At 43.6% G+C, this 24,794-nt stretch overlaps 1 protein-coding gene and 1 long non-coding RNA gene across 4 annotated transcripts in view; one reads left to right on the forward strand and one right to left on the reverse strand.

Annotated features, from left to right (window-relative positions):
• Positions 1-11,197, forward strand: part of PGGT1B (protein geranylgeranyltransferase type I subunit beta) — a 30,663-nt gene extending 19,466 nt beyond the window's left edge. The window contains exons 6-10 of one of the 3 annotated variants that reach the window (XM_083702425.1): positions 3,089-3,134; positions 3,842-4,026; positions 4,277-4,385; positions 6,216-6,275; positions 10,532-11,197. In XM_083702425.1, the coding sequence (XP_083558551.1) occupies positions 3,089-3,134; positions 3,842-4,026; positions 4,277-4,385; positions 6,216-6,241 (366 nt within the window). In that variant the 3' untranslated portion in view covers positions 6,242-6,275; positions 10,532-11,197. Of the gene's footprint in view, positions 1-3,088; positions 3,135-3,841; positions 4,027-4,276; positions 4,386-6,215; positions 6,276-6,833; positions 6,970-10,531 lie in introns of those variants that run through there. The other 2 variants (XM_083702426.1, XM_083702424.1) reach the window with 2 other exon arrangements.
• Positions 4,543-24,675, reverse strand: LOC310826995. Its single transcript, XR_014556111.1, has 4 exons — positions 24,558-24,675; positions 23,808-23,958; positions 17,450-17,681; positions 4,543-7,022 (listed from the first exon to the last, which is right to left on the reverse strand). It is a non-coding gene; the product is annotated as an uncharacterized lncRNA (long non-coding RNA).
• Positions 24,676-24,794: the final 119 nt, after the last annotated feature.

A 24,794-nucleotide genomic window follows, 5' to 3' on the forward strand; every position in this document is an offset into this window, starting at 1 on the left:
GGGACAGCGGATGAATTCTCCGCTGTCCCGGGGCGATTTAAAAGCCCCCGGGAAGGCAGGCAGGGGGGACAAAGACTTTTGCCCCCCGCCCGCCTTCAGAAGAGGTCCAGAGGGCTCTCCAAGCTGCGGATAGCAGCCTGCTGCCCCGCGTGAGGGGCAGACATTCGCAGCTTGGGGAGCCCTGCAAGACTTCCCCTGCAGGGCTCCCCAAGCGGCGAATGTCTGCCCCGTGCGAGGGGCGCTCTGCAGCAGGCTGCTATCCGCAGCCTAGGCGGGAACTTTTCTGAAGGCTGGGGGGAGAAGGGCTTTTCTTCCCACCGCCAGCCTTCAGAACAGCCTTCTGAATGTTGGCGGTGGGGAGGAAAACCTTCCTCCCACCGCAAGTCTTCAAGACAGGTCTGGGAACAGAGGAGAAGCGCTGCGCACCTTCCCCTCTGTTCCCGGACCTGTCCTGAAGGCTTGCGGTGGGAGGAGGGCTTTCCTCCCCACCGCCAACATTCAGAATGTTGTTCTGAATGTTGGCGGTGGGGAGGAAAAACCCTCTTCCCACCGCAAGCCCCGGGAACAGAGGAGAAGCCCTTCGCGCCTTGTCCTCTGTTCCCGGACCTCCCACCGCAAGCCTTAGGACAGGTCCAGGAACAGAGGAGAAGGCGCGCTGCGCTTCCCCGCTGTCCCCGGAGATTTCCCTATGGGCTTTCGTCTTGCGAAGCAAGCCCATAGGGAAATTCGTCTTGCGAAGCCGCTAAAAAATCGGAAAACCCTTTCGTCTTGCGGGTTTTTCGTTTAGCGAGGCATTCGTCTCTGTAAAAGGTGAATATATGAGATAGGCTCCCCAAATCAACACAGACTGTGGAAACTTCACACTGGACTTCAAGCATCTGGCATTGTGTGCCTCCCCGTTCTTCCTCCAGACTCTGGGTCCTTGGTTTCCAAATAAGATGCAAAAACTGCTCTCATCAGAAAAGAGATTTGGGGAGCCATGTCATCAGCTGGTGTTGGTCCTCTGTGCTTCATTAAGTCCAGGGTCAACACAGCCGTCTACCAGGAGATTCTGGAGCACTTCATGCTTCCTTCTGCAAACGAGCTTTATGGGGATGCTGACTTCATTTTCCAGCAGTACTTTGGCACCTGCCACACTGCCAAAAGTACCAAAACCTAGTTCAGTGCCCATGGGATTACTGTGCTTGATTGGCCAGCAAACTCGCCTGACCTGAACCCCATAGAGAATCTATGGAGCATTGCCAAGAGACAGATGAGAGACATGAGACCAAGCAATGCAGAAGAGCTAAAGGCTGCTATTGAAGCATCCTGGTCTTCCATAACACCTCAGCAGTGCCACAGGCTGACAGCATCCATGCCACACCGCACTGAGGCAGTAATTGATGCAAAAGGGGCCCAAACCAAGTACTGAGTACATATGCATGCTTCTACTTCTCAGAGGTCCAATATTGCTCTATTTGCAGTCCTTGTTTTGCTGATTTCATTTAATATTCTGATTTTTTGAGATTGTTAATTTGGGGTTTTCATCAGCTGTTACAACAAATAAAGGCTTGACATATCTTGCTTTGCATGTCATGAGTCTATCTCATATATAAGTTTCACCTTTTAAGTTGAATTACTGAAATAAATGAACTTTTCCATGCTATTCTAATTTTCCGGGTTTCACCTGTATTTCTTTTCAACACCGTATCTACGTTTCTGAGGTGCCCATGTATTTCATTGTAGTGAACTGTTGGTTTATGTACAGTTCTGGCTTGTACTGATATTGTCCCTTTTATCACAGGCAAAACAGATGCCATTGTTAGAAGAGTGCTATTATTCAAAGATGTAGTTTTTGTTTCAACATCTCCTATGTTGTCGTTTGCAAGAAAATAAGGCTCGTTCAAGCTTATATGTTTTTATCATTGCAGTGCAAATTTGAATGCTGCTGAATATAATTTGGTTAGGTAGCAACACCTTTGGCAAGTCAAATATTATTTCAAGTCAGTATTTTCATAGACTTAGATTCTTTTTGTATTTCTGTACCACAGCCCATGCCATTCTAAGGGCCCCTTGACCCTCATGTATTCTGTTTTTTTCCTTGGATTTACTGGTTTGTTTAGTATTTGGGATACACAAGCTTTAGCACTGTCAAAGTTGGCTCAGTGAATACTTCGGTACCAAAGGTAATGTGCAGCAAGAAATATTACAGAAAAATCCAATGACCAGGAACTGTTTTGAAAACAACTTTCTAGTCTGCTCTAGAATTGCCCAGCGTCCTAAAGGGCTGTGCTTTAGTTTTGCATAGCTATAGTTTGAGCATAAACTTCTCTACACATTCAGTAATAAAATTAGGAATCTGTAATTAGGCTAAAAATATATATTCTGTGCAAACAGCACAGGCTGCTGTTTGTTTGGCTTTTCACATTTCCTGTCTTGTGTCAGTCAAACATATGAGTGCAATAATTATTGGAAGGGCGTAGGATTGCAGTTCCTCCTTTAAAAGGGCAAAGTTCCCAGTTATCTTACAAGCAAGATGACAACAGTCAGTCTCAGCATCCAGATAAACCTTAGGTCAGTGTTCTGTGTTTTTTTAAGTATCACGAGTTTGGTGCTGGAGTAAACTAGGTCCTCTACCTACCTTCAAGCTAATTATTTTATACTTGGTGTGATGTTTCATTCTCGTTGTTTATGACACACCTGATTATCTGGGCATCCGGTGTCTACAAGTAGCAGATTATTTTGAGTCAGCTGATTAGTTTTTAGGAAAGGGTGGACATTGTTTGCTGCCTTCATTCTTCCCCCAACCCTGACCCACAGGTAGCAGTCACAACTGCTTGTCAGTGAATTTATTGTCTTTCATAATGGCATTATCTGGGCTCCTGTATAGAGTGGAAGAACACCACCACCACCTATTATTATTATTATTATTATTATTATTATTATTATTGAATTTAAGCACTGTCTAGCTGTATACAGTGTCTTTGAAAAGTCATCTCCTAGGCTGTTGGAGACTAGAAACAACAAGGCCATGTAGTTTTACTAAAATGAAGTGTACATTCAAAGGCTTGCATGAATGCTTACATTTGCTTGCCTTTTGCCTTTTCAGTCTTATGACAATGGGCTTGCCCAAGGAGCCGGACTTGAATCTCATGGTAAGGGTATTTGTTTTCTTAAGGATCACTTTAATACAGTGGTAATGAGATAGAACACTTCTGCAAGGAAAAACTGCATGCACTGAGAAACTTTATTTTTGAGCTTGGCTTTCATTGCAGGTTATTGACAAAATTTGGATATCATGAATCTTGTGCTGAGAGTCCTCCTTGTGAAAGTGATAAATAAGCAATAAGGTCATTACTTCAACAAGGAGGTCTCAACACAAGATTCACTATATCCAATTTTTGTCAATATCTCTCAATGAAACCAAGCGCAAAAAGGAAGCTTCTTGGCATGTGCATTTCTCTTTGCAGAAGTTTTTAAGTGAGCCCAGACTTGGGGGGGGAATGTGCGTATGTGGGAGCCTATGATAGCATAGTCTAATCCCTTAATTATTGTGTTACATCTGCGCCTGGCCTAAAACTACAGGTAAAGTAACACACATGCATACTGTGGTATAAGTGGGATGACAATTGATTAACAAAACAGTAACATGGTTGAGTGGCTTACCAGTCGTTTTGTTTGAAAATTGTTTGTCCAGCTCTACATGTGCTTAACTCAGTGCCTCCTCTTTCTGTTAGGGTGAATGACAGTGCATCACTTAAAATTGTCTTTTAGATACAGTAGTTTATGTAAACTGAGCTTCCTCAGTAGCTCCATGGAAGACTGAAAACTATGTTTGGGAAACTCTTGTCTGGTTTTTCAGGTGGCTCTACTTTTTGTGGTATTGCATCCCTATGCCTAATGGGTAAACTTGAAGAGGTATTCTCTGAGAAACAGCTGGACAGGATAAGGAGATGGTGCATTATGCGGCAACAGAATGGTTATCATGGCCGACCTAACAAGCCTGTGGATACCTGCTACTCATTTTGGGTTGGAGCAACGCTTAAGGTAACTTGAAAGTTGAAGCAAGACACTGTCATTCATAATCTGCCTTCTGACTGTTTAACTTCTGCATTAATAAGTTAATTTCGGTTGACCTTTAATATCAAAGGTGCTATTTTATGTCCTATAGTTAATTCTAGAAATTCATTTTTCTTCTTAAAAAGTAAGAGTATACAAACTTTACAGTTCTCTATTTGTACTTCTGGTGCATGTTAAAACCGACAATGTGTGTTAACACGACAAACCTTTCTTTCAGCTTCTGAAAATATTTCAGTATACAAACTATGAAAAGAATAGGAATTACATTTTATCAACCCAAGATCGCCTTGTTGGTGGATTTGCTAAATGGCCAGATAGTCATCCAGGTAAATGAACTTTTTTTGCCCACCTACATGAGAGGGCGACGGGGAAGGAAAGGGGGCAGGAAGAGAAACCATAGCCAAATACTTATAACATGAAAATGAAACATTAATACTTTTGGTATGGTATAAGAGAGTAGTGACATTGAACACTAACAGGCTCTTACTAACGCGAATCATTTATAAGAACTTCTTAAGCCATGATTTTGGCTTTACAGATTGTGCTAGCTGGTGTTTTGGTTACATAACCAGCAGTAGATTAGTTGAAAACAATATTGTGCGCTACATCCATAGCGAAAAAGTAGATGAGAATAAAAGGTGAAGGAAATTGGAAGTAGATATTAGTGTTTGTATAGTGGCACTGAAATAGCACATTAAGAAAAGGAGTATGGTGTCCGCATTTGCGTAATTGTCCTAAGGAATGAATCTCTTTCCTATCCATTTTTGTTGTTGTGACAATGTTCCCATTTAGTTACACAACCCATTAGCATAACATCTGTTTTGGAACCATTATTGAAGATAGATATTGATGAGGGGAAATCACTTTCCACAGAGGGAATATATACTGCTTATCTCGTCTTTGAAAGTGTTAACAAATGTGTACCAAAGTTTGATCCTCTATATATTGTATACCTGCACTTCCAAAAAACCTTTGAGAAAATACCTTGCCAAAGTCTCCTAAGTAAACTTACCAGTCATAGGAACTAACCAGAGAAGTTGTGTTGTTGGGTGGCATGTAAGTATTGTAAATAAATACTAATACTCTTCCTGTTACAGGTTGGTAATGGGTTGTAAAACAGGGACAAGGTAGAGGTAAATGGACATTTGTTACAATAAAGGGATGTAAGTCATGCATCCACACAAGGCTCTGTATGGAGAATGGAGCTGTACAACTTACTCCTGGATGACCAAGTTTGAAGATGGCTTCACATTATTCAGGATGATATAAATCTAAGCTGATACTGAAGAGCCCCATAAGGTGTCTCCAAATTGCGTGAAAAGCCAGTAAAATAGCAAGCGAGGTTCAGTTTCAGAAAATGTAAAATGATGCAAATTGCGGCAAAAAATCCTAATCAGATATGCACAGGGGTCTGAACTGCTGTGGCTAATGAGGAAAAAACTTGGGGTCACTGAAATGTCAAACTGGTGGCAGCAGAGAAAAAAATTAAATCATTCTCAGTGTTGTTAGAACTGTGACCACAACATGGCTTTTACCGTATGGCTGAATTTGGAATGGTGTGTACGGTTGTAAATTTAAAAATATTGCCGGGGGCCAAACAACACTGCAAATTGCTGGAGGCCATTCTCCTGGGATGACAGCTTTCCTGTCTGTGAGTTCTTCATTTACACCAGAGCTGGGCAGGCCATGGGCTGCATCCCCCAAAGCCCTCTAGACCTTTCTACCGTTGGAGAGAGAGGTGGAAATGATAGGCAGGCATTCGTGTATAGGTGCAGAACGCAGCATGTAGAGCAGCACTTTGGAACTCCACTCTCAACCCATCTTCCGTGTGCCGTTGAAATATGGAGGGTGCCCATCACCAATTGAAACTTTTGTGTGCTAGACCACAAATGGAGGGCCCTATATAGTTGGGACTTGTAGCATGTGCTGTTTGGTATGGGGTTGGGGCCAGGAAGTTATGCCCTTGCTTCCACAAGCAGCTGTAGGCAGTTCATGATAGTCTGCCCAGAGCTTTGGCAACCTTGCAAGAAAACTTCTTTTAGGGCTTATTTTGAGCTGGGGCTTAGCTCTGGAATGTATTTTCAAATGCTAGAACTCAGCCGTGCAACCTGTGAAGTGTGGTATTAATGCCTCTGTGTTGGTATCTCCTGCTTTAGAAGGACATTCTGACAGCCCCAGCTAGCATCTTTTCCAGACGTCTGCTATTCTACAGGAAGGTAGGATAGAATCTCTCACTTGTAGCTAGCAATAAGCTGATTTAACTAGTTCGTTTTTAGACCTAGAGCAATGGAATAGCTTGCTGAAGTTCTCTGTTTGAGCTAGGGCTTCCTTTCTGTCATGATTTGAACCAGAGTCTTCTGTACTATGTGCCATGCACTTACAGAGAATGGCTGAAGAGGTTGGGCTTCTGGATCAGAGGGCCTAATTTTCAGGAGTTTCAAGCCTCTGCCATTCCTTAAACAGCTGAAGGTTCTGATAGCTTCTAAAATTGTCTTGCTGAGTTGAATGAGGGGCATTAAAACTGCTTTTATCCATAGAAGTAGTTGGAAATTGTGCTCAGAATGCTGGTTTAACTAAGCATCATCATTTAACAGCTTGAGACTTGTGGGAGAGAAGGAAGGAACCACCACAATTAAGGACTAACCAGGTATTGAAACTTTGTAAGTCTTAAGTTCTAAACAGCATAAGCAGTAAAAAAATGAGGGTTTTGGTCTAGAAAGATACAGATCAAAGCACAAATTCTCCTGCTTCCATTTCTGTTCTCTTGCCTCTAGGTTGACACCCTTGTTCCTTTTTGTAAGGTAGGGTAGGGAACCTCAGGCCTTGAGAACAAGTTCAGCCTTCCAGGCCTCTCTGTCCAGGCTCTGCCGCTTCCTAAGCCACACCCTTCGCTGTCCCATGTCCTCGAGTGTTTTTGACCGGCTGGAATGTTTCCTTGAATTGTGATGATGTCTCTTGCTTACCTGAATGGAGAGAGATACAGGTAGAAACATTTGATTTTCATGTGGCTGGAATGTAGTCTACTATCAAAGAGTAAAAATCTGTTGTAACAACCAGCTTTTGCCCTTGTGGTCCTTGTGAGGTTGTTCATGATGGGATGTGGCCTTTGGGCTGAAAATTACACACATACACACAAAAACACAGCCTTGATATGAAGAAAATGCTTGAGCACTTTTAGAAAAGAAAAAAACCAGGATAGCTTTTTCTGTCTTATTACCGTATTTTTCGTTCTTTAAGACGCACTTTTCCCCTCCTAAAAAGTAAGGGGAAATGTGTGTGTGTCTTATGGAGCGAATGCAGGCAGGAGGCTCTGTCAGTGCTCCCTTTAAAGAGCCACATGGAGCATGTCTTGGGGGCTTTTCCCTGAGGAGGCAGAAGGGCTGCCCTCCCAGAAAAGCCCCCAAGAGCCGCTCTCCCTTTAAAGAGCTCCTCTTGCGGGAGGAAAGCCAGTAGGCTTGCTTTCACTGAAGCCAGGAGGGCAAGAGGGATTGGTGCGCACCCATCCCGCTTGCTCTCCTGGCTTCAGGGGTAGCCCCGCAACGCCTCCTAAGCGAAGATGGAGGAGCGCTCCTTCTTAGCTCAGGGTGCTTTGCGTTCCTTTCTTATTTTTTGTTTTCCTCCCCTAAAAACTAGGTGCGTCCAATCGTCCGGTACGTCTAATGGAGCGAAAATTGCGGTAATACTTCTCTGGAAGTGTTTCCAGACATGGCATATGACCCATCATCCTTAGGAAAATGTCTGACATCTAGAAGTTACCCAGATTCAAAGGTGGTCTTTCATGAGCAGGAAGGAACTTCTGCTTGTAGAAGCCATTCTCCCATGCCTCCTCATACTGCCGGGGCTACAGTGTAGTGGAGGAACCAGGAACGCCCAGTTGCAGGAGTAGATTCTGTATCTCCAGATCCACCACTTGGTTGACCAGCTGCACATTTTTAGTATTATTTGGTTGTTGGCATCAGCTCTTCAGGTGTGGTTCTGAGCACGCATACAAATTCAATTTCGTAAAGTTTTGGGTGGGATGCTGTGTAACGCTAAGGAAGTCTTTACATTTGCAACATGTTTCTCCCACCACCACCACCACTGTGTACTCCCTAATTCTGTTTTGTAGGTTCCCTCAGTCCTTTGGGGGGAGGGTGTGCGGTGGGGCAAGCATAGATTCATGTGCTAATGGAATGAGCCCATTGGATACCACCATTTAAATTATCCTTTCCATTCACCAAATATGCAACAGTTAAAAAAGCAGCAACCACCTTTGTTACCTGTGTTGTGGAAGGAGCGGGGGAAGGGATTTTTCACTTTGATGGACAGATATAGTTGTTAATCACAGTGAATTATTTCCTAGGCGCCTCAGTTCACAATGATTTGGCAGAGAGAGGTTTCTTCACACGGGTGGTCATTCTCTGAATTTTGGTTCTCAGGTCAGGGTGTTAATGATGAAGTTAGACTATTTGAGTGGCTTCCTTATTTTCTGATTTTTTCCTAACAAAGAATTAAACAACATAATACAATCTCCCTCTCTTCTTTTTCATGGACGGTACTTCCAGGAATGAAGGCAGATGGTGAAAAAATGCAGACTTTTCTGGGTGGGTTAAGCAAGGCACAATAATGTAGGACAGTGGTTCCCAAACCTTTCTCTTCATGGATCGCTTGAAATTGCTGAGGGTCTTGGCAAATCACTTGTTTTTCCACCTGTTGTAGCAACTGACATGCACTGTGCTAGGTTTTTGGTTGAATTTTTATAGACGTGCTGTGGACCACTTTTTATTTTTTAAGATTCTGCAATATAGTCAGGGTATGTGTGTAGAGCTTCAGATTTAACAGATCAAGTTTAGGCTGTAATAATTAATAGAACTGGAACAACACAGCAGCTCCAAAACAGACTGAGCTGCTGCACACCCCTTATGTTTCTTTTGGAATTGCCATATATCTCTTTGAAGACATGTGATGACTTTAGTCTTTTGACTGTATGACCTGGTATGTGGGGTGTTGTTGGGAACTTTAAAGCAAATTATTAGGCACCTGTCCTGTAGTTTGGGACCCTCTAGGTGTTCTGTAGGGCCGGGCTACACCTGGTTTTCAACATCACAATATATCACCATCTAAACATTGTGATAAACTGATACATTACAACGTCTGGAATAAGGATGGAGCTATGTAGAGGCATTGGCTGGCTTCACATTTTTTTCCACATTGCGATTTTTGCAGAACACACACACACACACACACACACCATAATTCGCAGTATAGTGCCAAGTCAAAAATTATGAATCTGATATCATGATATGGGCTTCAAATTGGTTTTGGACGATATGTAGGGTTATCATATTTCCAAAAGTAAAAACCAGGATACCCCAAAAGTAGTTAAGCTTTTTAAAGAAAGCCCCCAAAATTGTTGAGCTGTTTACAAAAATGCCCCAAAAAGCAATTTTTCGATTGACTTGCCTTTGGAAATCCCCCCCCCCCCCCAGACATCTATTCCGCCTTTGAAATCCCGGTAGTGTCTGGGATAATCCAGACAGCCCTATGATATATAAATATATTGCCCAGCCCTAGTATTCTGCTATTTATAGTATAAAATTTGTCTCTTAAAAAATTAAGATTGAACTCTTCACCAGGCTTTTTCTCATTTCTGGAATATTGTATGGATTCTGACAAAGATTAATATAAAAGCAGGTGTAATGTGATGTGCATGACTACATGACTGTATTTTGTCCCAGGAGGCAGAGTAAGGTCACAACCTTCAGTGGCATCCCTGTAGAACAGTGGTTCCTGACTGGTGGGCCGTGGACCCCCCTGGGTATTCCACCCAGGGGGTTTATGGCACCATTCACGCAACAAAAAATACCATAGAAATAACATTTTTTTTCAAAAGTAGGGGGTCCATGGGTTGGCTTTTGAAAAACGGGGGGGGGGGTCAATAGCACTTAGCTAATTGGGATCCAGTGCTGTTGAATATTTCTGTTAAGTAATGCAAACTTTTAATAATGACAAGCATGTATTGCTTCGGGGGGGGGGATCAGTGCTACTTTAGTAGAATCACATGCGCTTGTGCAGCTTGGAATTCCTTGGTACTTGGCATCAGGGGTGCCAACTTGCATAAAATATTGGGGTGGGGAGGTAAGCCCTGCCCCACATAATCAGTCACATGACGTAGCGCACACACACCATTTTAATGGCAATACCCATCAACTTTAGGAGGGCCTGGCTCCCTCAAACATTTAATGGGGGGGGGCACGCGAAGGGACCTTGGCCGAGTTGGCACCTATGCTTGGCATACATGGTCCCTTTCTCTCCCCCTTCACCCCAATTTGCTGTCTCCCATAAGTTACTACATACAGTTTTCAGACAACAAGAAAGAATATTGTGTGTTGATGCTATGTTTACTACTGGCATGCAGTGAGATACGTTTTTCTTGAGAAAATGGCAATTGTCTACTGCAGAATAATGCACATCCTCTGATGTCTCCTCCCAGATGCTCTGCATGCCTACTTTGGGATCTGTGGCCTGTCGCTAATGGAGGAGTCGGGCATTCGCAAGGTTCACCCCGCCCTGAATGTAAGCACACGAACCTCGGAGCGCCTGCTGCACCTTCATCAGATCTGGGCAACCAAGGACTCTAAACAGTGTTCAGATACTGTGCACGATGCCACATGACTGATTTCAGACTCCAGTTGAGCTTGGTAGCATAATTGTAGCCCAAGGTTAAAAGCCATGTATAACCAATGTGCTCTTTTTAAGTGCTGGAATCATACAATCAAGTTCATGTCACTGGCATCATTCAGACAGCAAATGGCTTTCAGTCAGTTATTCTGGATTGGAATTTTAAAAAATTGCTTGCCCCTACAGATGCTGTCTTGGTTTTAATGAATCCCTTCAAAGCAATGTTGTTCTATTATATTACTTTAAACAGTGCAATGGCAAAGTGTAATGATAATAAAAAGGATATTAAAATGTATTTAAGTATTTTCATACTTAATCCCTTGAATTTACTGATATTTATTTGATACATTCTTCATATAAAATCTTATAAATTAAGTGTTGATTACTAAAAAAAGAGGTGTCCTTTTAAGGTAGATGGCAATTCTATAACCTTTGTAAAAAAAATAAAAATAAAAACTATTTTATTCATTATAATGGACCCAATATGTTTGCATTATTTTTTAGACACCTTGGCTGCTGCTAGTTGGAATATTTTGAGATAGCATTTGGAGTACCACAGTTTTAACTGAACTTTAATGCTATTTTAAGATGTATCATGCTAACTGAAAAGAAATAACTAAAAGAAAAAAGTATTGCAGTTGATGTGATTTGCTACAAAAAATTGGACAAAAGTAGTCCAGTCTTTCCTGCATTCTGTGATCTTATTTATCCCACACAATCTAATACTTTACTGAAATGAGTGTAGACAGCAGTCTTAACTGCCCTTTGTTTTTGTTTCTGTCACTTCATTTTGGGGCTTTTTTCTGCTTCTTCCTGTATTATTAGGGGAGTTGTCCCACTGTTTCTGTGTGCACATTCAATACCTTATTTTATTTGCCCTTTTTTAAAGCAAAGGAGCCATATTTCATTTCCTCATTTTGCAAATTGCACCACATTTATTTGGGGTTCTCTAAGCCTTCTTGGAGGGACGCGGGTGGCGCTGTGGTCTAAACCACTGAGCCTAAGGCTTGCCAATCAGAGGGTCTGCAGTTCAAATCCCCGCAACAGGGTGAGCTTGGTCCCTGCTTGGTCCCTGCTCCTGCCAACCTAGCAGTTTGAAAGTACATCAAAGTGCAAGTAGATAAATAGGTACAGCTCTGGCGGGGAAGGTAAACGGCGTTTCCGTGCGCTGCTCTGGTTCGCCAGAAGCAGCTTAAGTCATGCTGGCCACATGAACCGGAAGCTGTACGCCGTCTCCCTCAGCCAATAAAGTGAGATGAGCACTGCAACCCCAGAGTCGTCTGCGACTGGACCTAATGGTCAGGGGTCCCTTTACCCTTTACCTTTAAGCCTTCTTGGAGCTAATTCCTGCCTTCATAAACCATGGTATACAGAGTCAGGAATGAGGGTTGGGCCAAGCACACTTTTTCCACCCCTTCATTCCCTTTATTTTTGGAGTTTCTTAACTGGCTTTAAGCCAGCATTCCCTGATTTGAACTACCGGTAACTGGGAATTGTGGCTTAATACAAGCTTGAATCTTTGTGCTCAAGCCATTGTGGAACAGGAATGGGTGAAGCTGGCTGTTGTGATGTTCAGAAGGGCTTTTTAAAAAAGCAGACAAGCAAAAAGGCTTGATATCCCCATGCTAAACTAAAACTTGAGTGTTTTTTTGAAAGTGTCTTCACTAGAAAAAGAACAATTGTTGGGTGCAAAGGTGGTTCAGATTCTGTTAATATAATACTATGCAAGTCTGAGTTCTGATAAGCTGCAATTTAGACAACAAGCTACCTTAAGCCTTCCAAAGGGGCACCAGGGATATACTCAACCTTTTATTTGCTTGTGTCTCTTTTTGCACCCAGTTCATTATATTCTCGAGCTGATGAATCTGCAAAATGCGGATTCTGGGATTTGTTATTTCTTAGGTATCTTTGAAAAGACCATTTGAAGTTTGAAATATGGAAACCAGAAACATTAAACCAATAAGGTAATTTTATTTTAAATCCCTTATTTTTAAATTGGCAGGTTTTTTAAAGCAGAGTTTGGATGGCCACCTGTCAGGGGTTCTTTAGCTGAGATTCCTGCATCGCAAGGGGTTGGACTAGATGACCTTTGTAATAAATTCTTTAAAGTCTCGTGTATATAATAAATGTTCATAAATGTACCAAGCAAACACATACATAAATATATAAACCACATTCTGAAGCAGCACAGGAAGACAGTCCTGAAACCATTTTGACTCCCAAACTGACCAAATGTTTCTCTGCAAGGAGGGAGGGAGGGAGGGAGGGAACCTTCCCATTGTCTCAGGAATTAAGTGATTACCATCTCAAAGGAATGGCGAGACTACCAGAAAAGGCAATCAGGTAAGGCAATCAGGTAACTTGCCAGACAGGAGATAAACAACGCACTCAGATTTCTGTTGTAGACCGCCTTTTCTGTGATGTAGGTATGTATCTGGGGGGTGGTCTTGGGCTACACCCCTTCTGTGATGTATGTATGATGTTTCTGGGGGTGGTCTTGGACTCCAGGGCGGGCAGTTTAAAATGTCTATATAAGGGCAGGCACACCTTTGTTCTCGGTGGTCCTCCTCTCTCTTGCATGTGAGGCGAAGCACCCTGTTGCAACAGCTTTAATAAAGATCAGGCTTACTAGCTGCTTTGATTCTCAATATTCTCTGGTTGGCCTCTGTTATTTTCTCCTACAAAGGACTCTATAAGGGCTCTTGTGTACCCCATAAGGGAATAAGGGCAGATTTTGTTTACAACACCCTTGGGGTCCCTACTGTACAATTTTATGTTTCTAACAGATGACCCTTAACTAAACAAGCATATTTAAACAAGAAATAATGCAGTGGTACTTTGCACTAAAATTGAATTCCTCTTTACCTAAAGTCAACATTTTTCTTTTTATTAAAAAATAAAATTTGAGATTGTACTTTCTTAAAAATATTGCTGTTCTAAATATATATTCCTCACAAGTGTCAGGGCTCATTTAAGGCAACTAATAATTTGTAAGGCTCTGCTAACACAACTTCTGCTGTTCAAACTTGAGAAAGGTGGGGACGCAATTATTAAATTAGCAGAATGCAGCTAAGCACTGAAAGTTTAACGAATGTTAACTTGATTCCTGATCTCTATGTAATCCTCCTACAGTTTAGCTACAAACATCCAAAGTATATTGCCTTTGGTGCAGCCCATCTTAATAGGCCCTAAAATAAACACAGCTACTAAGAAGAAAGGCTTTAGTAGGAGACAGATTTTAGATATGGCCTGGAGTATTTGTTGTTGTATCTGTGAGATTAGTACCGCTGTGTGGCTCACAGTACCCTAAAATACAACACAGGGATTCTTTCTAATTTTAAATACATGAGCAGCTTAATAAAACTGGAACTTCCGTTCCACCCCAGTTACCAGTTAATTATTGTTTTCTTATTTGTGTGTACGCAGGGCTTCTTTTTTAGCTGGAACTCACCGGAACCCAATTCCAGCATCTCTCAGGTGGGTGCAATTGCCATTCTAAGAGAACAAGGGAGGCGTTCATGGTGAGTTCCGGCACCTCTTTTTCCAGAAAAATAGCACTGTGTATGTAACATGAAACTAAATTGTAGCTTGGTCTTTCTATTTTTCTCTCAGGGCTCTGGGGATTTCCTCTTTTTTTGCATTGCAAAGCAAGCAAGAATTACACCAGCAGTTCGGACCAAATTCAGACGTGCTCTAAAACAGAACATGGTGCCCTGTGTTGTAGGCTACAAGTCTAACCCCTGACCGTTGGCCACGTTAGCTAGGGCTGATGGGAGCTGTAGTTCAAAACATCAAGAGAGTACCAGGTTGGGGGACCCTTGCAAAGCTTTGGAATTGGATCCAGTCTAAGTTACAGTTTCCCATCAAAAGGAAAGGGACTTAACTAAGGTTTCAAATTGATCTCAATGGGACCCAAGTACCGTATTTTTCGCTCCATAAGATGCACCTAATTTTTAGAGGGGGAATGCAAGGAAAAAAATATTCTTTAAAGGGAGCGCTGAGCAGAGCCTGTATGCATCCCAGGCTCTGCTCAGCGCTCCCTTTCACAAGCCGCATGGAGCGTGTGAAAAGCCCCCAAGAGCCGCACACACGTTCCACACGCTCTTTAAAGGGAGCGCTGAGCAGAGCCTCCCATCTGCATTCACTCCATAAGAAGCACACACATTTCCCCTTACTTTTTAGGAGGGGAAAATTGCATCTTATAGAGCGAAAAATACGGTATAACCAGCTTTTAGGCTGTAATCCTAACCCCACTTACCTGGGAGTAAGCCCCATTGAATTAAGTTGAGTAGACATGGTTAGGATTACACTGCCAAGTGTGCCTCCTATCCTTAGAATCTAAACATAATCTCCGAAAACCTTGTGTGAAATGACATTAATCCATGGTTGTATGCCCAGGCTTTTGAGCTACACTGTGGATTCAGATGTTTCAAGTAGTCTTGGAGCCATTTGTACAAGATGGGTGGAACTCTAGTCTGGCTACTTCTAAATATAAGTGCCTGGGATTAGGAGGTCCCATTGCCTATTCCTCCACAGCTCTTGCGTGTGTATATTGCATGCCCCTCCTCCACGTACCAGCAATTTCGTTTTCAATAGTTGTATTTCTGCAGTCTAAAAATAGTAGGTTTTACAATTGCACATAAACTTCACTTTTGCTGTGTTGCCTCTGACGTTTGGTGGCGCTTTGGAATCTTGGTTCATGAAATGTGGGGCCCCTCGCATGTTGATCTCAAGCAGCACATGCAGACGCTGGAATGCCGTTGGGAGATCAAGAGTTCCCACAGTTTTCCTTCTAAAAAAGGCAACCGAGTTCTGCTGCAGCTGTTGGTCTGATACCAAGTCTGCATTGGGTCCTTTTTATTTGCTTTCCCTTTCCTTTCCTCCTTGCCCTCTCAGCAGCTGCAACGGTTTCTGAAGCAAACAGGCAGTGGAGGAGCTCCCCACCCCCCATATTAATTCTCTCTCTCTTGCTCACACACAGCAGAGGAATGAGGGACTGTGTGGCATGATGAGTGAACAGCTTCAGAGAGGCTATGAATGCTTTACCAAGATGTGTAAACCGCCAACCTCTTCGTTGCTCATCTAAGTTTGCTTTTAAATACCGGCACATCTAAAACATTTAAAAGTGTGTAGCATAGTTAATTTTTTAAAGTGTTTTAACAGTGGTGTGCCTTGTAAGTAGCTTTGTCCGCATCTGCAAACATCACCACCATTTCTCAACAGAAGAACCAGTGCAGTGCCTAGCGTTTGATTTGGGTTAAAAACAACCTGGGTTCAAATGTCTGTGAAGCTGTGAAACTCGCTAAGTAACAGGCTGCAAGGTGCTGTTTTGACTACCTTACTATTGAATTGAGGAAAGGTAAAGGTAAAGGGACCTCTAACCATTAAGTCCAGTTGTGACCGACTCTGGGATTGCGGCGCTCATCTCACTTTACTGGCCGAGGGAGCCAGCGTACAGCTTCCGGGTCATGAGGCCAGCATGACTAAGACGCCTCTGGCAAACCAGAGCAGCGCATGGAAACATCGTTTACCTTCCCGCCGGAGCAGTACCTATTTATCTACTTGCACTTTGACGTGCTTTCGAATTGCTAGGTTGGCAGGAGCAGGGACCGAGCAATGGGAGCTCACCCCGTCGTGGGGATTCGAACCACCGACCTTCTGATCGGCAAGCCCTAGGCTCTGTGGTTTAACCCACAGCACCACCCACGTCCCGCTGGGAGGAAAAGTAAGCTGCAAATAATGTAAGTTAAGAGGTGCCTTCAGATGCCTAATGCAGCTGCTGGAAGAAGTCCTGTGCATGGAATTCTCTCTCAAAAGTGTCTTCTGAAAATGGAATCATAGAATTGTAGAGTTGGAAGGGACCCTGAGGGCCATTTAGTCCAGTGTTTCCCAACCTTGGGTCTCCAGCTGTTTTCGGACTACAATTCCCATCACCCCTGACCACTTGTCTTGCTAGCTAGGGATGATGGAAGTTGTAGTCTGAAAACAGCTGGAGACTCAAACATTGGTCTAGTCCAATCCCCTGCCGTGCAGAAATCTGTCATCCCTAACAGATGGCTATCCAACCTCTTCTTAAAAACTTCCAGGGGAGTCCATTCCATTGTCTGACAGCTCTTACTGTCAAAAAGTTATTTCTGATGTTTAGTTGGAATCTTCTAAATTGAATCCATTGGTTCATGTCCCAACTTGCACAGCAGCAGAAAACAAGCTTGTCCCATATTCCATGTGATGGCCATCATATTCTGGATAAAAGAGGGAGGCATTCAAAAGTCTGGATAAAGGTGTGGGAACCACTGCTGTAATCCAGGTGTGCTTGACTCTGATCCGTGTTTCGCAACCAAGAAATTGCACTATTTTTTAAGAGACTTGGCTACTTCACCTAACCAATCTGCATGTTGTGGGTGTGGGTGTTTGGTGCACCCATTGCTACTGGATTAAGCATATGCTTGAGAGAACTGTGGTTGCCCCATCTGCCCAGCTCACAATGCAACCCACATTCATTAAATAAAATAATCCTATGTGGTTATTAGCCTTCAAGCACCTACCAATATGCAAATGTCTTAAATTGCTTGTGAAAGACATCAAAGCTATAGCTGTAGGGGAATTTCAGTGCTCCCTGCGCTCAGAAACATTTGCTCAAGATGCCCTTTGTTCCCAGGGTAATGTAGACACTGTGATGCCCTAAGAAGTAGGAGAGGAGATATTTATGGTAGGTAGAGCGGAGGCATACCTGCTGGTCTCTCTTGTCAAGCATTTTTCCTTGATAAAAGTGTCCTTGCTGTTTCGTTTCGCCTGAAGAGTCAATGATCGCTGGCCTTTTCTATTTATAGAAGGTATTCAGTTTCCTGAATAATTCTTCTCATCCTTTTCTGCGTCTTGAATAATGCCATGGTGTCCTTTGAGAAGCAGGAGATTATGTAGCTGTCAGTTCCTCTCCAAAACAAAGTAAATAACCTGTGTTGCTTCATGCAAGGAAATATAAAGAGTGGTTAAGAACAGGTCATAAAAACGGAGAAGGGGTGAATAAAAGCATTGGCGTGGGGGTGTAAATCAAAGAAGGCCTAATAACATAACTCTTTGCTCACTGGAATTGTGCTTCAGTGGAGAAGTCCCAGGGTTTGATGCATTTCAAAGGAAAACTGATTATCTTAGAAAAGCAGCTGAGAGACCCTTCCTTGGCCCTGGGGCACAGCTAATTGCCCAGCAGGCCACTTTCCCTTCCTATTTCCATAAATCTTTGATACCATGTCGCTTTCTTTTGCACAATTAATATACTCAGCCAACACACATCTAAAGTCGACTCCTGTTTTTAACCCTCAGTGCACCTGCAATTTTCTGACAGCAGCCTGATCCTAAGCATATGTACTCAGGAGAAACTCCCACTTCTTCTTCTTCTTCTTCTTCTTCTTCTTCTTCTTCTTCTTCTTCTTCTTCTTCTTCTTCTTATTATTATTATTATTATTATTATTTACCAATATTTATATGCTGCCCACCTGACTGGGTTTCCCCAGCCACTCTGGGTGGCACCCAACAAAACATTAAAAACTCAATAAGCTTGCATAGGTTTGCAGCTTCAGTTAACTTCATCTGCCAAGAAATGGTCCCCCCCCTTTTTTTTAATACTGCTGCGTATGTATGGTATGCCTAGCTATAGAGATGGGGGTTGCTGCTTATAAATATGTAACAGCACACTGGAAATTATGCATGAAATATTCATATTGGTCTACATATTTAACCCACATTTCTGACATGAACTCTTCTAGCATGGGCATGTGATAATGGGGGAAAGGGTTTTTCCATGGATGAATGCCAACGTGCTGAGAAGGTTAGCCATGTGAGAAATAGGTTTTAAATGCCAGAGGCTTGACGGCTTTTTCATTACTGTATATAGAACTTGCATTAGTGTATATATAGATGCACAAAAGATCTTCCCAGTTAGTATTTTGGTGCCACGTCATATACACATAGTTACAGGAGCTGCATTAGAAATCACTAGGACGTCAATGTGCTTTTTCCTATTGGTATCTCAGTTTCCATAAAAATGCCAGAATAACCATAAAATGTGCCTTAAAAATAACCTTTGATGCACTATGTCACTAAGCATTTCCCAACATTCTGCCGCCCGCCAGCATTTTAAGATCGCCCCGCCAGCATTTTAAGATCGCCCCGGACAGCGGAGAAGTCCTCCGCTGTCCCGGGGTTTTTTAAATGCTGGGGGATGGCAGCGAAGGCTTCGCTGCCGCCCGCCAGCATTTTAAGATCGCTCAGGGACAGCGAAGAAGTCTCCGCTGTCCCGGGAAGGCAGGCGGTGGGAAGCAAAGACTTTCACACACACACCCCGCCGGCCTTCAGAAGAGGTCGGGGGACAGACTGTCCCCGGACCTGGTCTGAAGGCGGTTTCCATAGGAACGCATTGATTGATTTTCAATGCATTCCTATGGGAAACTGTGCTTCGCAAGACGAAAAACTCGCAAGACGAAAAGACTTGCGGAACGAATTAATTTCGTCTTGCGAGGCACCACTGTAATTCTCAGTAATTACTTCTCTACACATTTCCTTTCTGGGAATTCCCTTCCCACAGAGGTGTGTCTGGCACCTTCATTATGTAGTTTTGACATTATCCTGGTCTTTGACATCTGAGATAAGTGTTTTCAGGAGTCCTCTTGTTCTCTTGTTCCTTTGATAGTAATTTCTTTAAAGTGTTTTTAATACTGACTTTTAAAATGTTGTATCCCAACCTGTGGTGACTGCTGAAGGGTGAGTAATTCATTTATTATCAACAACAACAACAACAACCAACTGAAACACCCCTTTCAGTTCTGATTAATTTTAGTGGATGGTTATTGTTGGCGTCCATCTGTCTCAAGAGACAATGAAGTTGCCCCTCTCGGGGTGAAGTTGAACCAAACCATCTTAGGGACTCCACTCTGGATTTGTGTACGGTTTACTCCTTAGCCTTTTTTCCTCCTGAAGATAACCCACAAGGCAGCAAACATTTAGGATCAGAGTTTTCCTCCTTCTAGATGGGTTATATACTGTATGGTTTTAAGTAATTGCACCAATGCCTTGAACCATATGGCATCTGGTTGAGATACTGTGGGAAGATCCCAAACACATGGGCAAAAACACCAAACAACTACGGCTACATTCGGATGTGGGGTTTCTTGTGTTAGTTCGGCTGGTTATAATGCTAATGTTTCTCTCCTAGTTTCTAATGCTCCTTTTACACTGCAGTATATGCTGCATTATGGAACTATGGCTTTTTGATTGCTATACCGCCATGTCACGGGGAATTTAAAAGAACTGGGTGCTGGGATACCACCCCAAATTTTGCCACATGAAATTACAATGCAATACTGTCATAGGGACGCGGGTGGCACTGTGGGTTAAACCACAGAGCCTAGGGCTTGCTGATCAGGTCAGCAGTTCGAATCCCTGTGATGGGGTGAGCTCCCGTTGCTCAGTCCCTGCTCCTGCCAACCTGTTCGAAAGCACATCAAAGTGCAAGTAGATAAATAGGTACCGCTCTGGCGGGAAGGTAAACGGCATTTCCGTGCGCTGCTCTGGTTCACCAGAAGTGGCTTAGTCATGCTGGCCACATGACCTGGAAGCTGTACGTCGGCTCCCTCAGCCAATAAAGTGAGATGAGCACCGCAACCCCAGAGTCGGCCACAACTGGACCTAATGGTCAGGGTCCCTTGACCTTACTCCTCATTTTTGGAGTTAACAGGTTTGGAAACAGATTTATTTCTGGAAACAACACAGAAATGAGCGTTAAACTTCCCCTAGTGGGAATTGTCAGGTAAGGAAACATCAGGAAAATTGAATAAAGTGCTGTCTGAATATAGCCTATGTGATCATTGCAATATGGCCTCAGATGCCACTGTTCCTATAACAGCACACTAACCAATATACCTCCATCTCCTACCAAAGGCTGAAATACCCAATCTAACAGTGGGAACAATGAAGGATGTAGTGGCCAATGAGGAAGGCCACAAGGACAGATTTAGCCCTACCAACCAGAGGAATCTGCATTGCTGTCTTTATTCGTGTTTTCCTGAGCACACTGGGAAGGAAGAGTCTTGTTTTCTTGTGGCTGCTGCCAGTCTCCATCAAAGGCCCTCTACAAAGCCACAATAGTTTATGCAAAATTGATAAGCTACTAATGCGAATGCTCTTATGCTCCGAATGGCTTGGGTGCAGCAGCACAGAACGTTTCTCTTAATGCAGCTGGCAGAATAAAAAGCAAACCCATTTCTGCACTTGAGAGTGAAATGTAGCTGTGATTAGATTCAGCTTTAAAATGCTTCACACCGTTTGTTGTTTTAACAGAAGAAAATTCCTAAGTGCAAGAAGGCTGGTTGCACTGAGATACTTTACTGCTTTCTTTGATACGCTATGGGATCCTTCTGTTGCCTGGCAATAACCTAATCCTACACATAAGAGGACAATAAAAACATTTGCTACACCATTATGAATCTTCTGCTCTTGCTCGTAGTGTTTGCCATATTTTGTATCCCACCCTTCCTCCAAGGAACTAGACTGTTCATGAGCCTTTCCTCCACAACACTGACCAAGACTGTCGTTTGACGTACAGTCCTTAACTTTCCCCTGTGTCATCTCAGGATATTTCTGGCCAAAAGATCCGGTATGTTTTTTGTTTACTGTTTTTCTGAAGATGCCCAAATGAGCTTTGAATATATTGTTATGAGTTGGTGGGGGTAGGCTGCATGCCTTGAGCCCACTTCTAATTCCTAGATCCAGCACGAATTCAGTTCCTGGAACAGCCAGGCTAGCTTCCTGGTAAGGTAATGGCCCTCTAAGCATGGGCCATTAAGGTAACAAAGGAAGTGCCTCTGTGCCAGAAAACAAAGGCTAGAGTTGGGAGTTTTGAGTGATGTGAGCTAGAAGCTGGAAGACTGCAGGCTGGGCAGCTGGGAGAAAAAGCCATGCCTGTTTCTCCTTGACTCCAAGGTGGTGGCTATGGGAGAAGAATGACCCACTTGGGGTCTTGATGCTGCGAGCCCCTCCTTTGTAGACTCAGTTGTATATTTTGTTGTTGTCATTTAGTCGTGTCCTACTCTTCGTGACCCCATGGACCAGAACACTCCAGGCACTCCTGTCTTCCACTGCCCCCCCAGTTTGGTCAAACTCATGCTGGTAGCTTCGAGAACACTGTCCAACCATCTTGTCCTCTGTCGTCCCCTTCTCCTTGTGCCCTCCATCTTTCCCAACATCAGGGTCTTTTCCAGGGAGTCTTCTCTTCTCATGAGGTGGCCAAAGTACTGGAGCCTCAGCTTCAGGATCTGTCCTTCCAGTGAGCACTCAGGGCTGATTTCCTTAAGAATGGAGAGGTTTGATCTTCTTGCACTCCATGGGACTCTCAAGAGTCTCCTCCAGCACCATAACTCAAAAGCATCAATTCTTCAGCGATCGTCCTTCTTTATGGCCCAGCTCTCACTTCCATTCAGTTGTATATAGGTGCAAATAAACCATATATCATAAGGACACCAGAGATTCCACTGTGCCTCATTCTGAAGAAACACAAACCCTTGGCTAAGTGCCTGGGACCCCTGGGATCTCACACCACTCGGGAGATTGGGGTGGCGTGCAACAATATGAAGGATTCAAAGTCCTTGGTTTGGTATATTTTAAATTAAAACAACGTAAAAGGGCTCCTTAGCTGCAGGAATATCCCCTCCTATTAGACATACATTCATTCAGCTCAGATTTCATACTAGGCCCATAATTGACTGGTAATTTTTAGGGGGGGTGTTGCCTTTGAGTGTATCCTGAATAAAGGGGCGAATCGGGCAGAGCCTCACATCCTGATTGGGCTGTTGGCAAAGCATGTTTGGGCAGGAGAGGAAACAAAAGCAAAGAAGAGGCAGTGCCGGGAATGCCAAAAGAGGGCAATTGGAGAGGAGGTACAGCCAGGATGGGCAAACTGCCCTGAAGATCTTTGCCTTGGGGCCAAGGCTTGCACCACCTGCACCACCTGCACCCATTCTGATGCAGCTGAGCATTAGAGATATTTGAAGATGGCTAGTGTATCTCCTCTCAGTCTCCTCTTTTCCAGGCTAAACATACCCAGCTCCTTCAACCGGTCCTCATAAGGCTTGGCTGCTAGAACCTTGATCATCTTGGTTGCCCTCCTCTGCACACATTCCAGCTTGTCAACCACCTTCCTAAACTGTGGTGCCCAGAACTGGACAGAGTATTCCCGGTGTGGTCCCACCGAGGCAGAATAGAGTCGTACTATTACTTCCCTTGTTTGGACACTATACAGTGGTACCTCGGGTTAAGTGTTTCATTTGTTCCGGAGGTCCGTTCTTAACCTGAAACTGTTCTTAACCTGAAGCACCACTTTAGCTAATGGGGCCTCCTGCTGCTGCTGCTGCGCCGCCGAAGCACGATTTCTGTTCTCATTCTGAAGCAAAGTACTTAACCTGAGGTACTATTTCTGGGTTAGCGGAGTCTGTAACCTGAAGCATAAGTAACCCGAGGTACCACTGTACAGTCATACCTCACGTTAAGTTTGCTTCATGTTACGTTCTTTCAGGTTACGTCCTGCTGCGACCCGGAAGTACCAGAAAGGCTTACTTCTGGGTTTCGCTACTCACGCATGCACAGAAGCGCTAAATTGCACTTCGCGCATGTGCACTAGCGCCAAATCGTGCTGTGCACCTGCGCAGATACGGTGCTTCAGGTTGTTCTCTTTTCATGTTGCGAACGGGCCTCCGGAATGGATCCCGTTCGCAACTAGAGGTACCGCTGTACTTCTGTTGATGCAGCCTAGAATATGATTGTTTTAATCTTGAATCTTCTGTTTACTTTTGTTGGCTGTTTGACTGCGATGGCATCTTTTTATGCTGGGGTCGTTAATCAATGAGGGAGTGGGCTAGAAATTTTAACAAGCAAACAAAATGCTGTTGCCCAATATTCCTCTTGTGGCAACTTTGCCTCGGGCCCAGCAGGAACTGTTGTAAGGAGAAGAAAGCAATTTGTCACAGGTCCAGCAGCTCTGACCACTGTCATAGGTTAGAATGAGGTGACAGGACTTTAGCAGAGGAAAGGCCCCCACCTACCTTGCGGGAGAGGGCTGCATCGATCCGCTTTGCCGTCTAGGTCCAAACACAACGAGCGGTATAAAGTTACCGCCTTTATGAACGTCTTTTCCTCTGTGTTGGTTGAGGACAGTTCTTCTTTCTCTCTGTGCTCATGTTGTTAATCTGGATCCTTTGTCACAAAAAGAAAACACAGAAGACAGTGTTGAAAAAAAGTACTGGAGATGTGCCGAGAGATTCAAACAGCAAGCTATTTAGCTAATGAATTATCTAATGGAAGCGCACAGTATCTCGTAACAAATGAGCTTGATAGCTATTCATGCACTCAGTTTCCAGAGAAATAAAGGGTATATTGTGTCAGGGATAACCTGTAGAAAAGATCTGGAGTAATGTTACTACAGTAACCTTAACCACGAGAGCCTCTGAAAAGGGCCATTCTGCCATTCTAAAGTAACCTGTGGACACACTCCGTGGATAGATTTAGTGAGGTTACATAATATGTTTCGGTCAGGTTTTCAGCCCCCGGTCTCTGAATAAGCTATTTTTCTACCGAAAATCTGAGGCTATGCAGGCATTCAAACCTGTTGGAAAAGTTATGGTACTGCATGTTCAGATTCAAAAAGGACAGAGAATAATGGCACTTCAGAAGGCAGAAGACACCTAGATTCTGAGCATGGAAGAATCAGAGCTATTATTGTGCTTTAGAAATCTACTTTTTAAAAGAAACAACATAATTGGAATGAGGTAGGTGAGGAATGAACAGTGGCTTACTGTTCCTTGTAAATTTCTTCTATCTTTTCTCCCTATGAACTATGGCGAAATATCCCCTCTAACACCAGATTCAAGAGGCTGAGTGCCAAAGCATGGGAGGGCATTCCACAGGGCGGGGGCCACTACTGAGAAGGCCCTCTGCCTGGTTCCCTATAACCTCGCTTCTCGCAGTGAGGGAACCACCAGAAAGCCCTCGGCGCTGGACCCCAGTGTCTGGGCTGAACAATGGGGGGTGGA

This window comes from Podarcis gaigeae (assembly GCF_964106915.1).
Source record: "Podarcis gaigeae genome assembly, chromosome: 11".
Classification (NCBI taxonomy): domain Eukaryota; kingdom Metazoa; phylum Chordata; class Lepidosauria; order Squamata; family Lacertidae; genus Podarcis; species Podarcis gaigeae.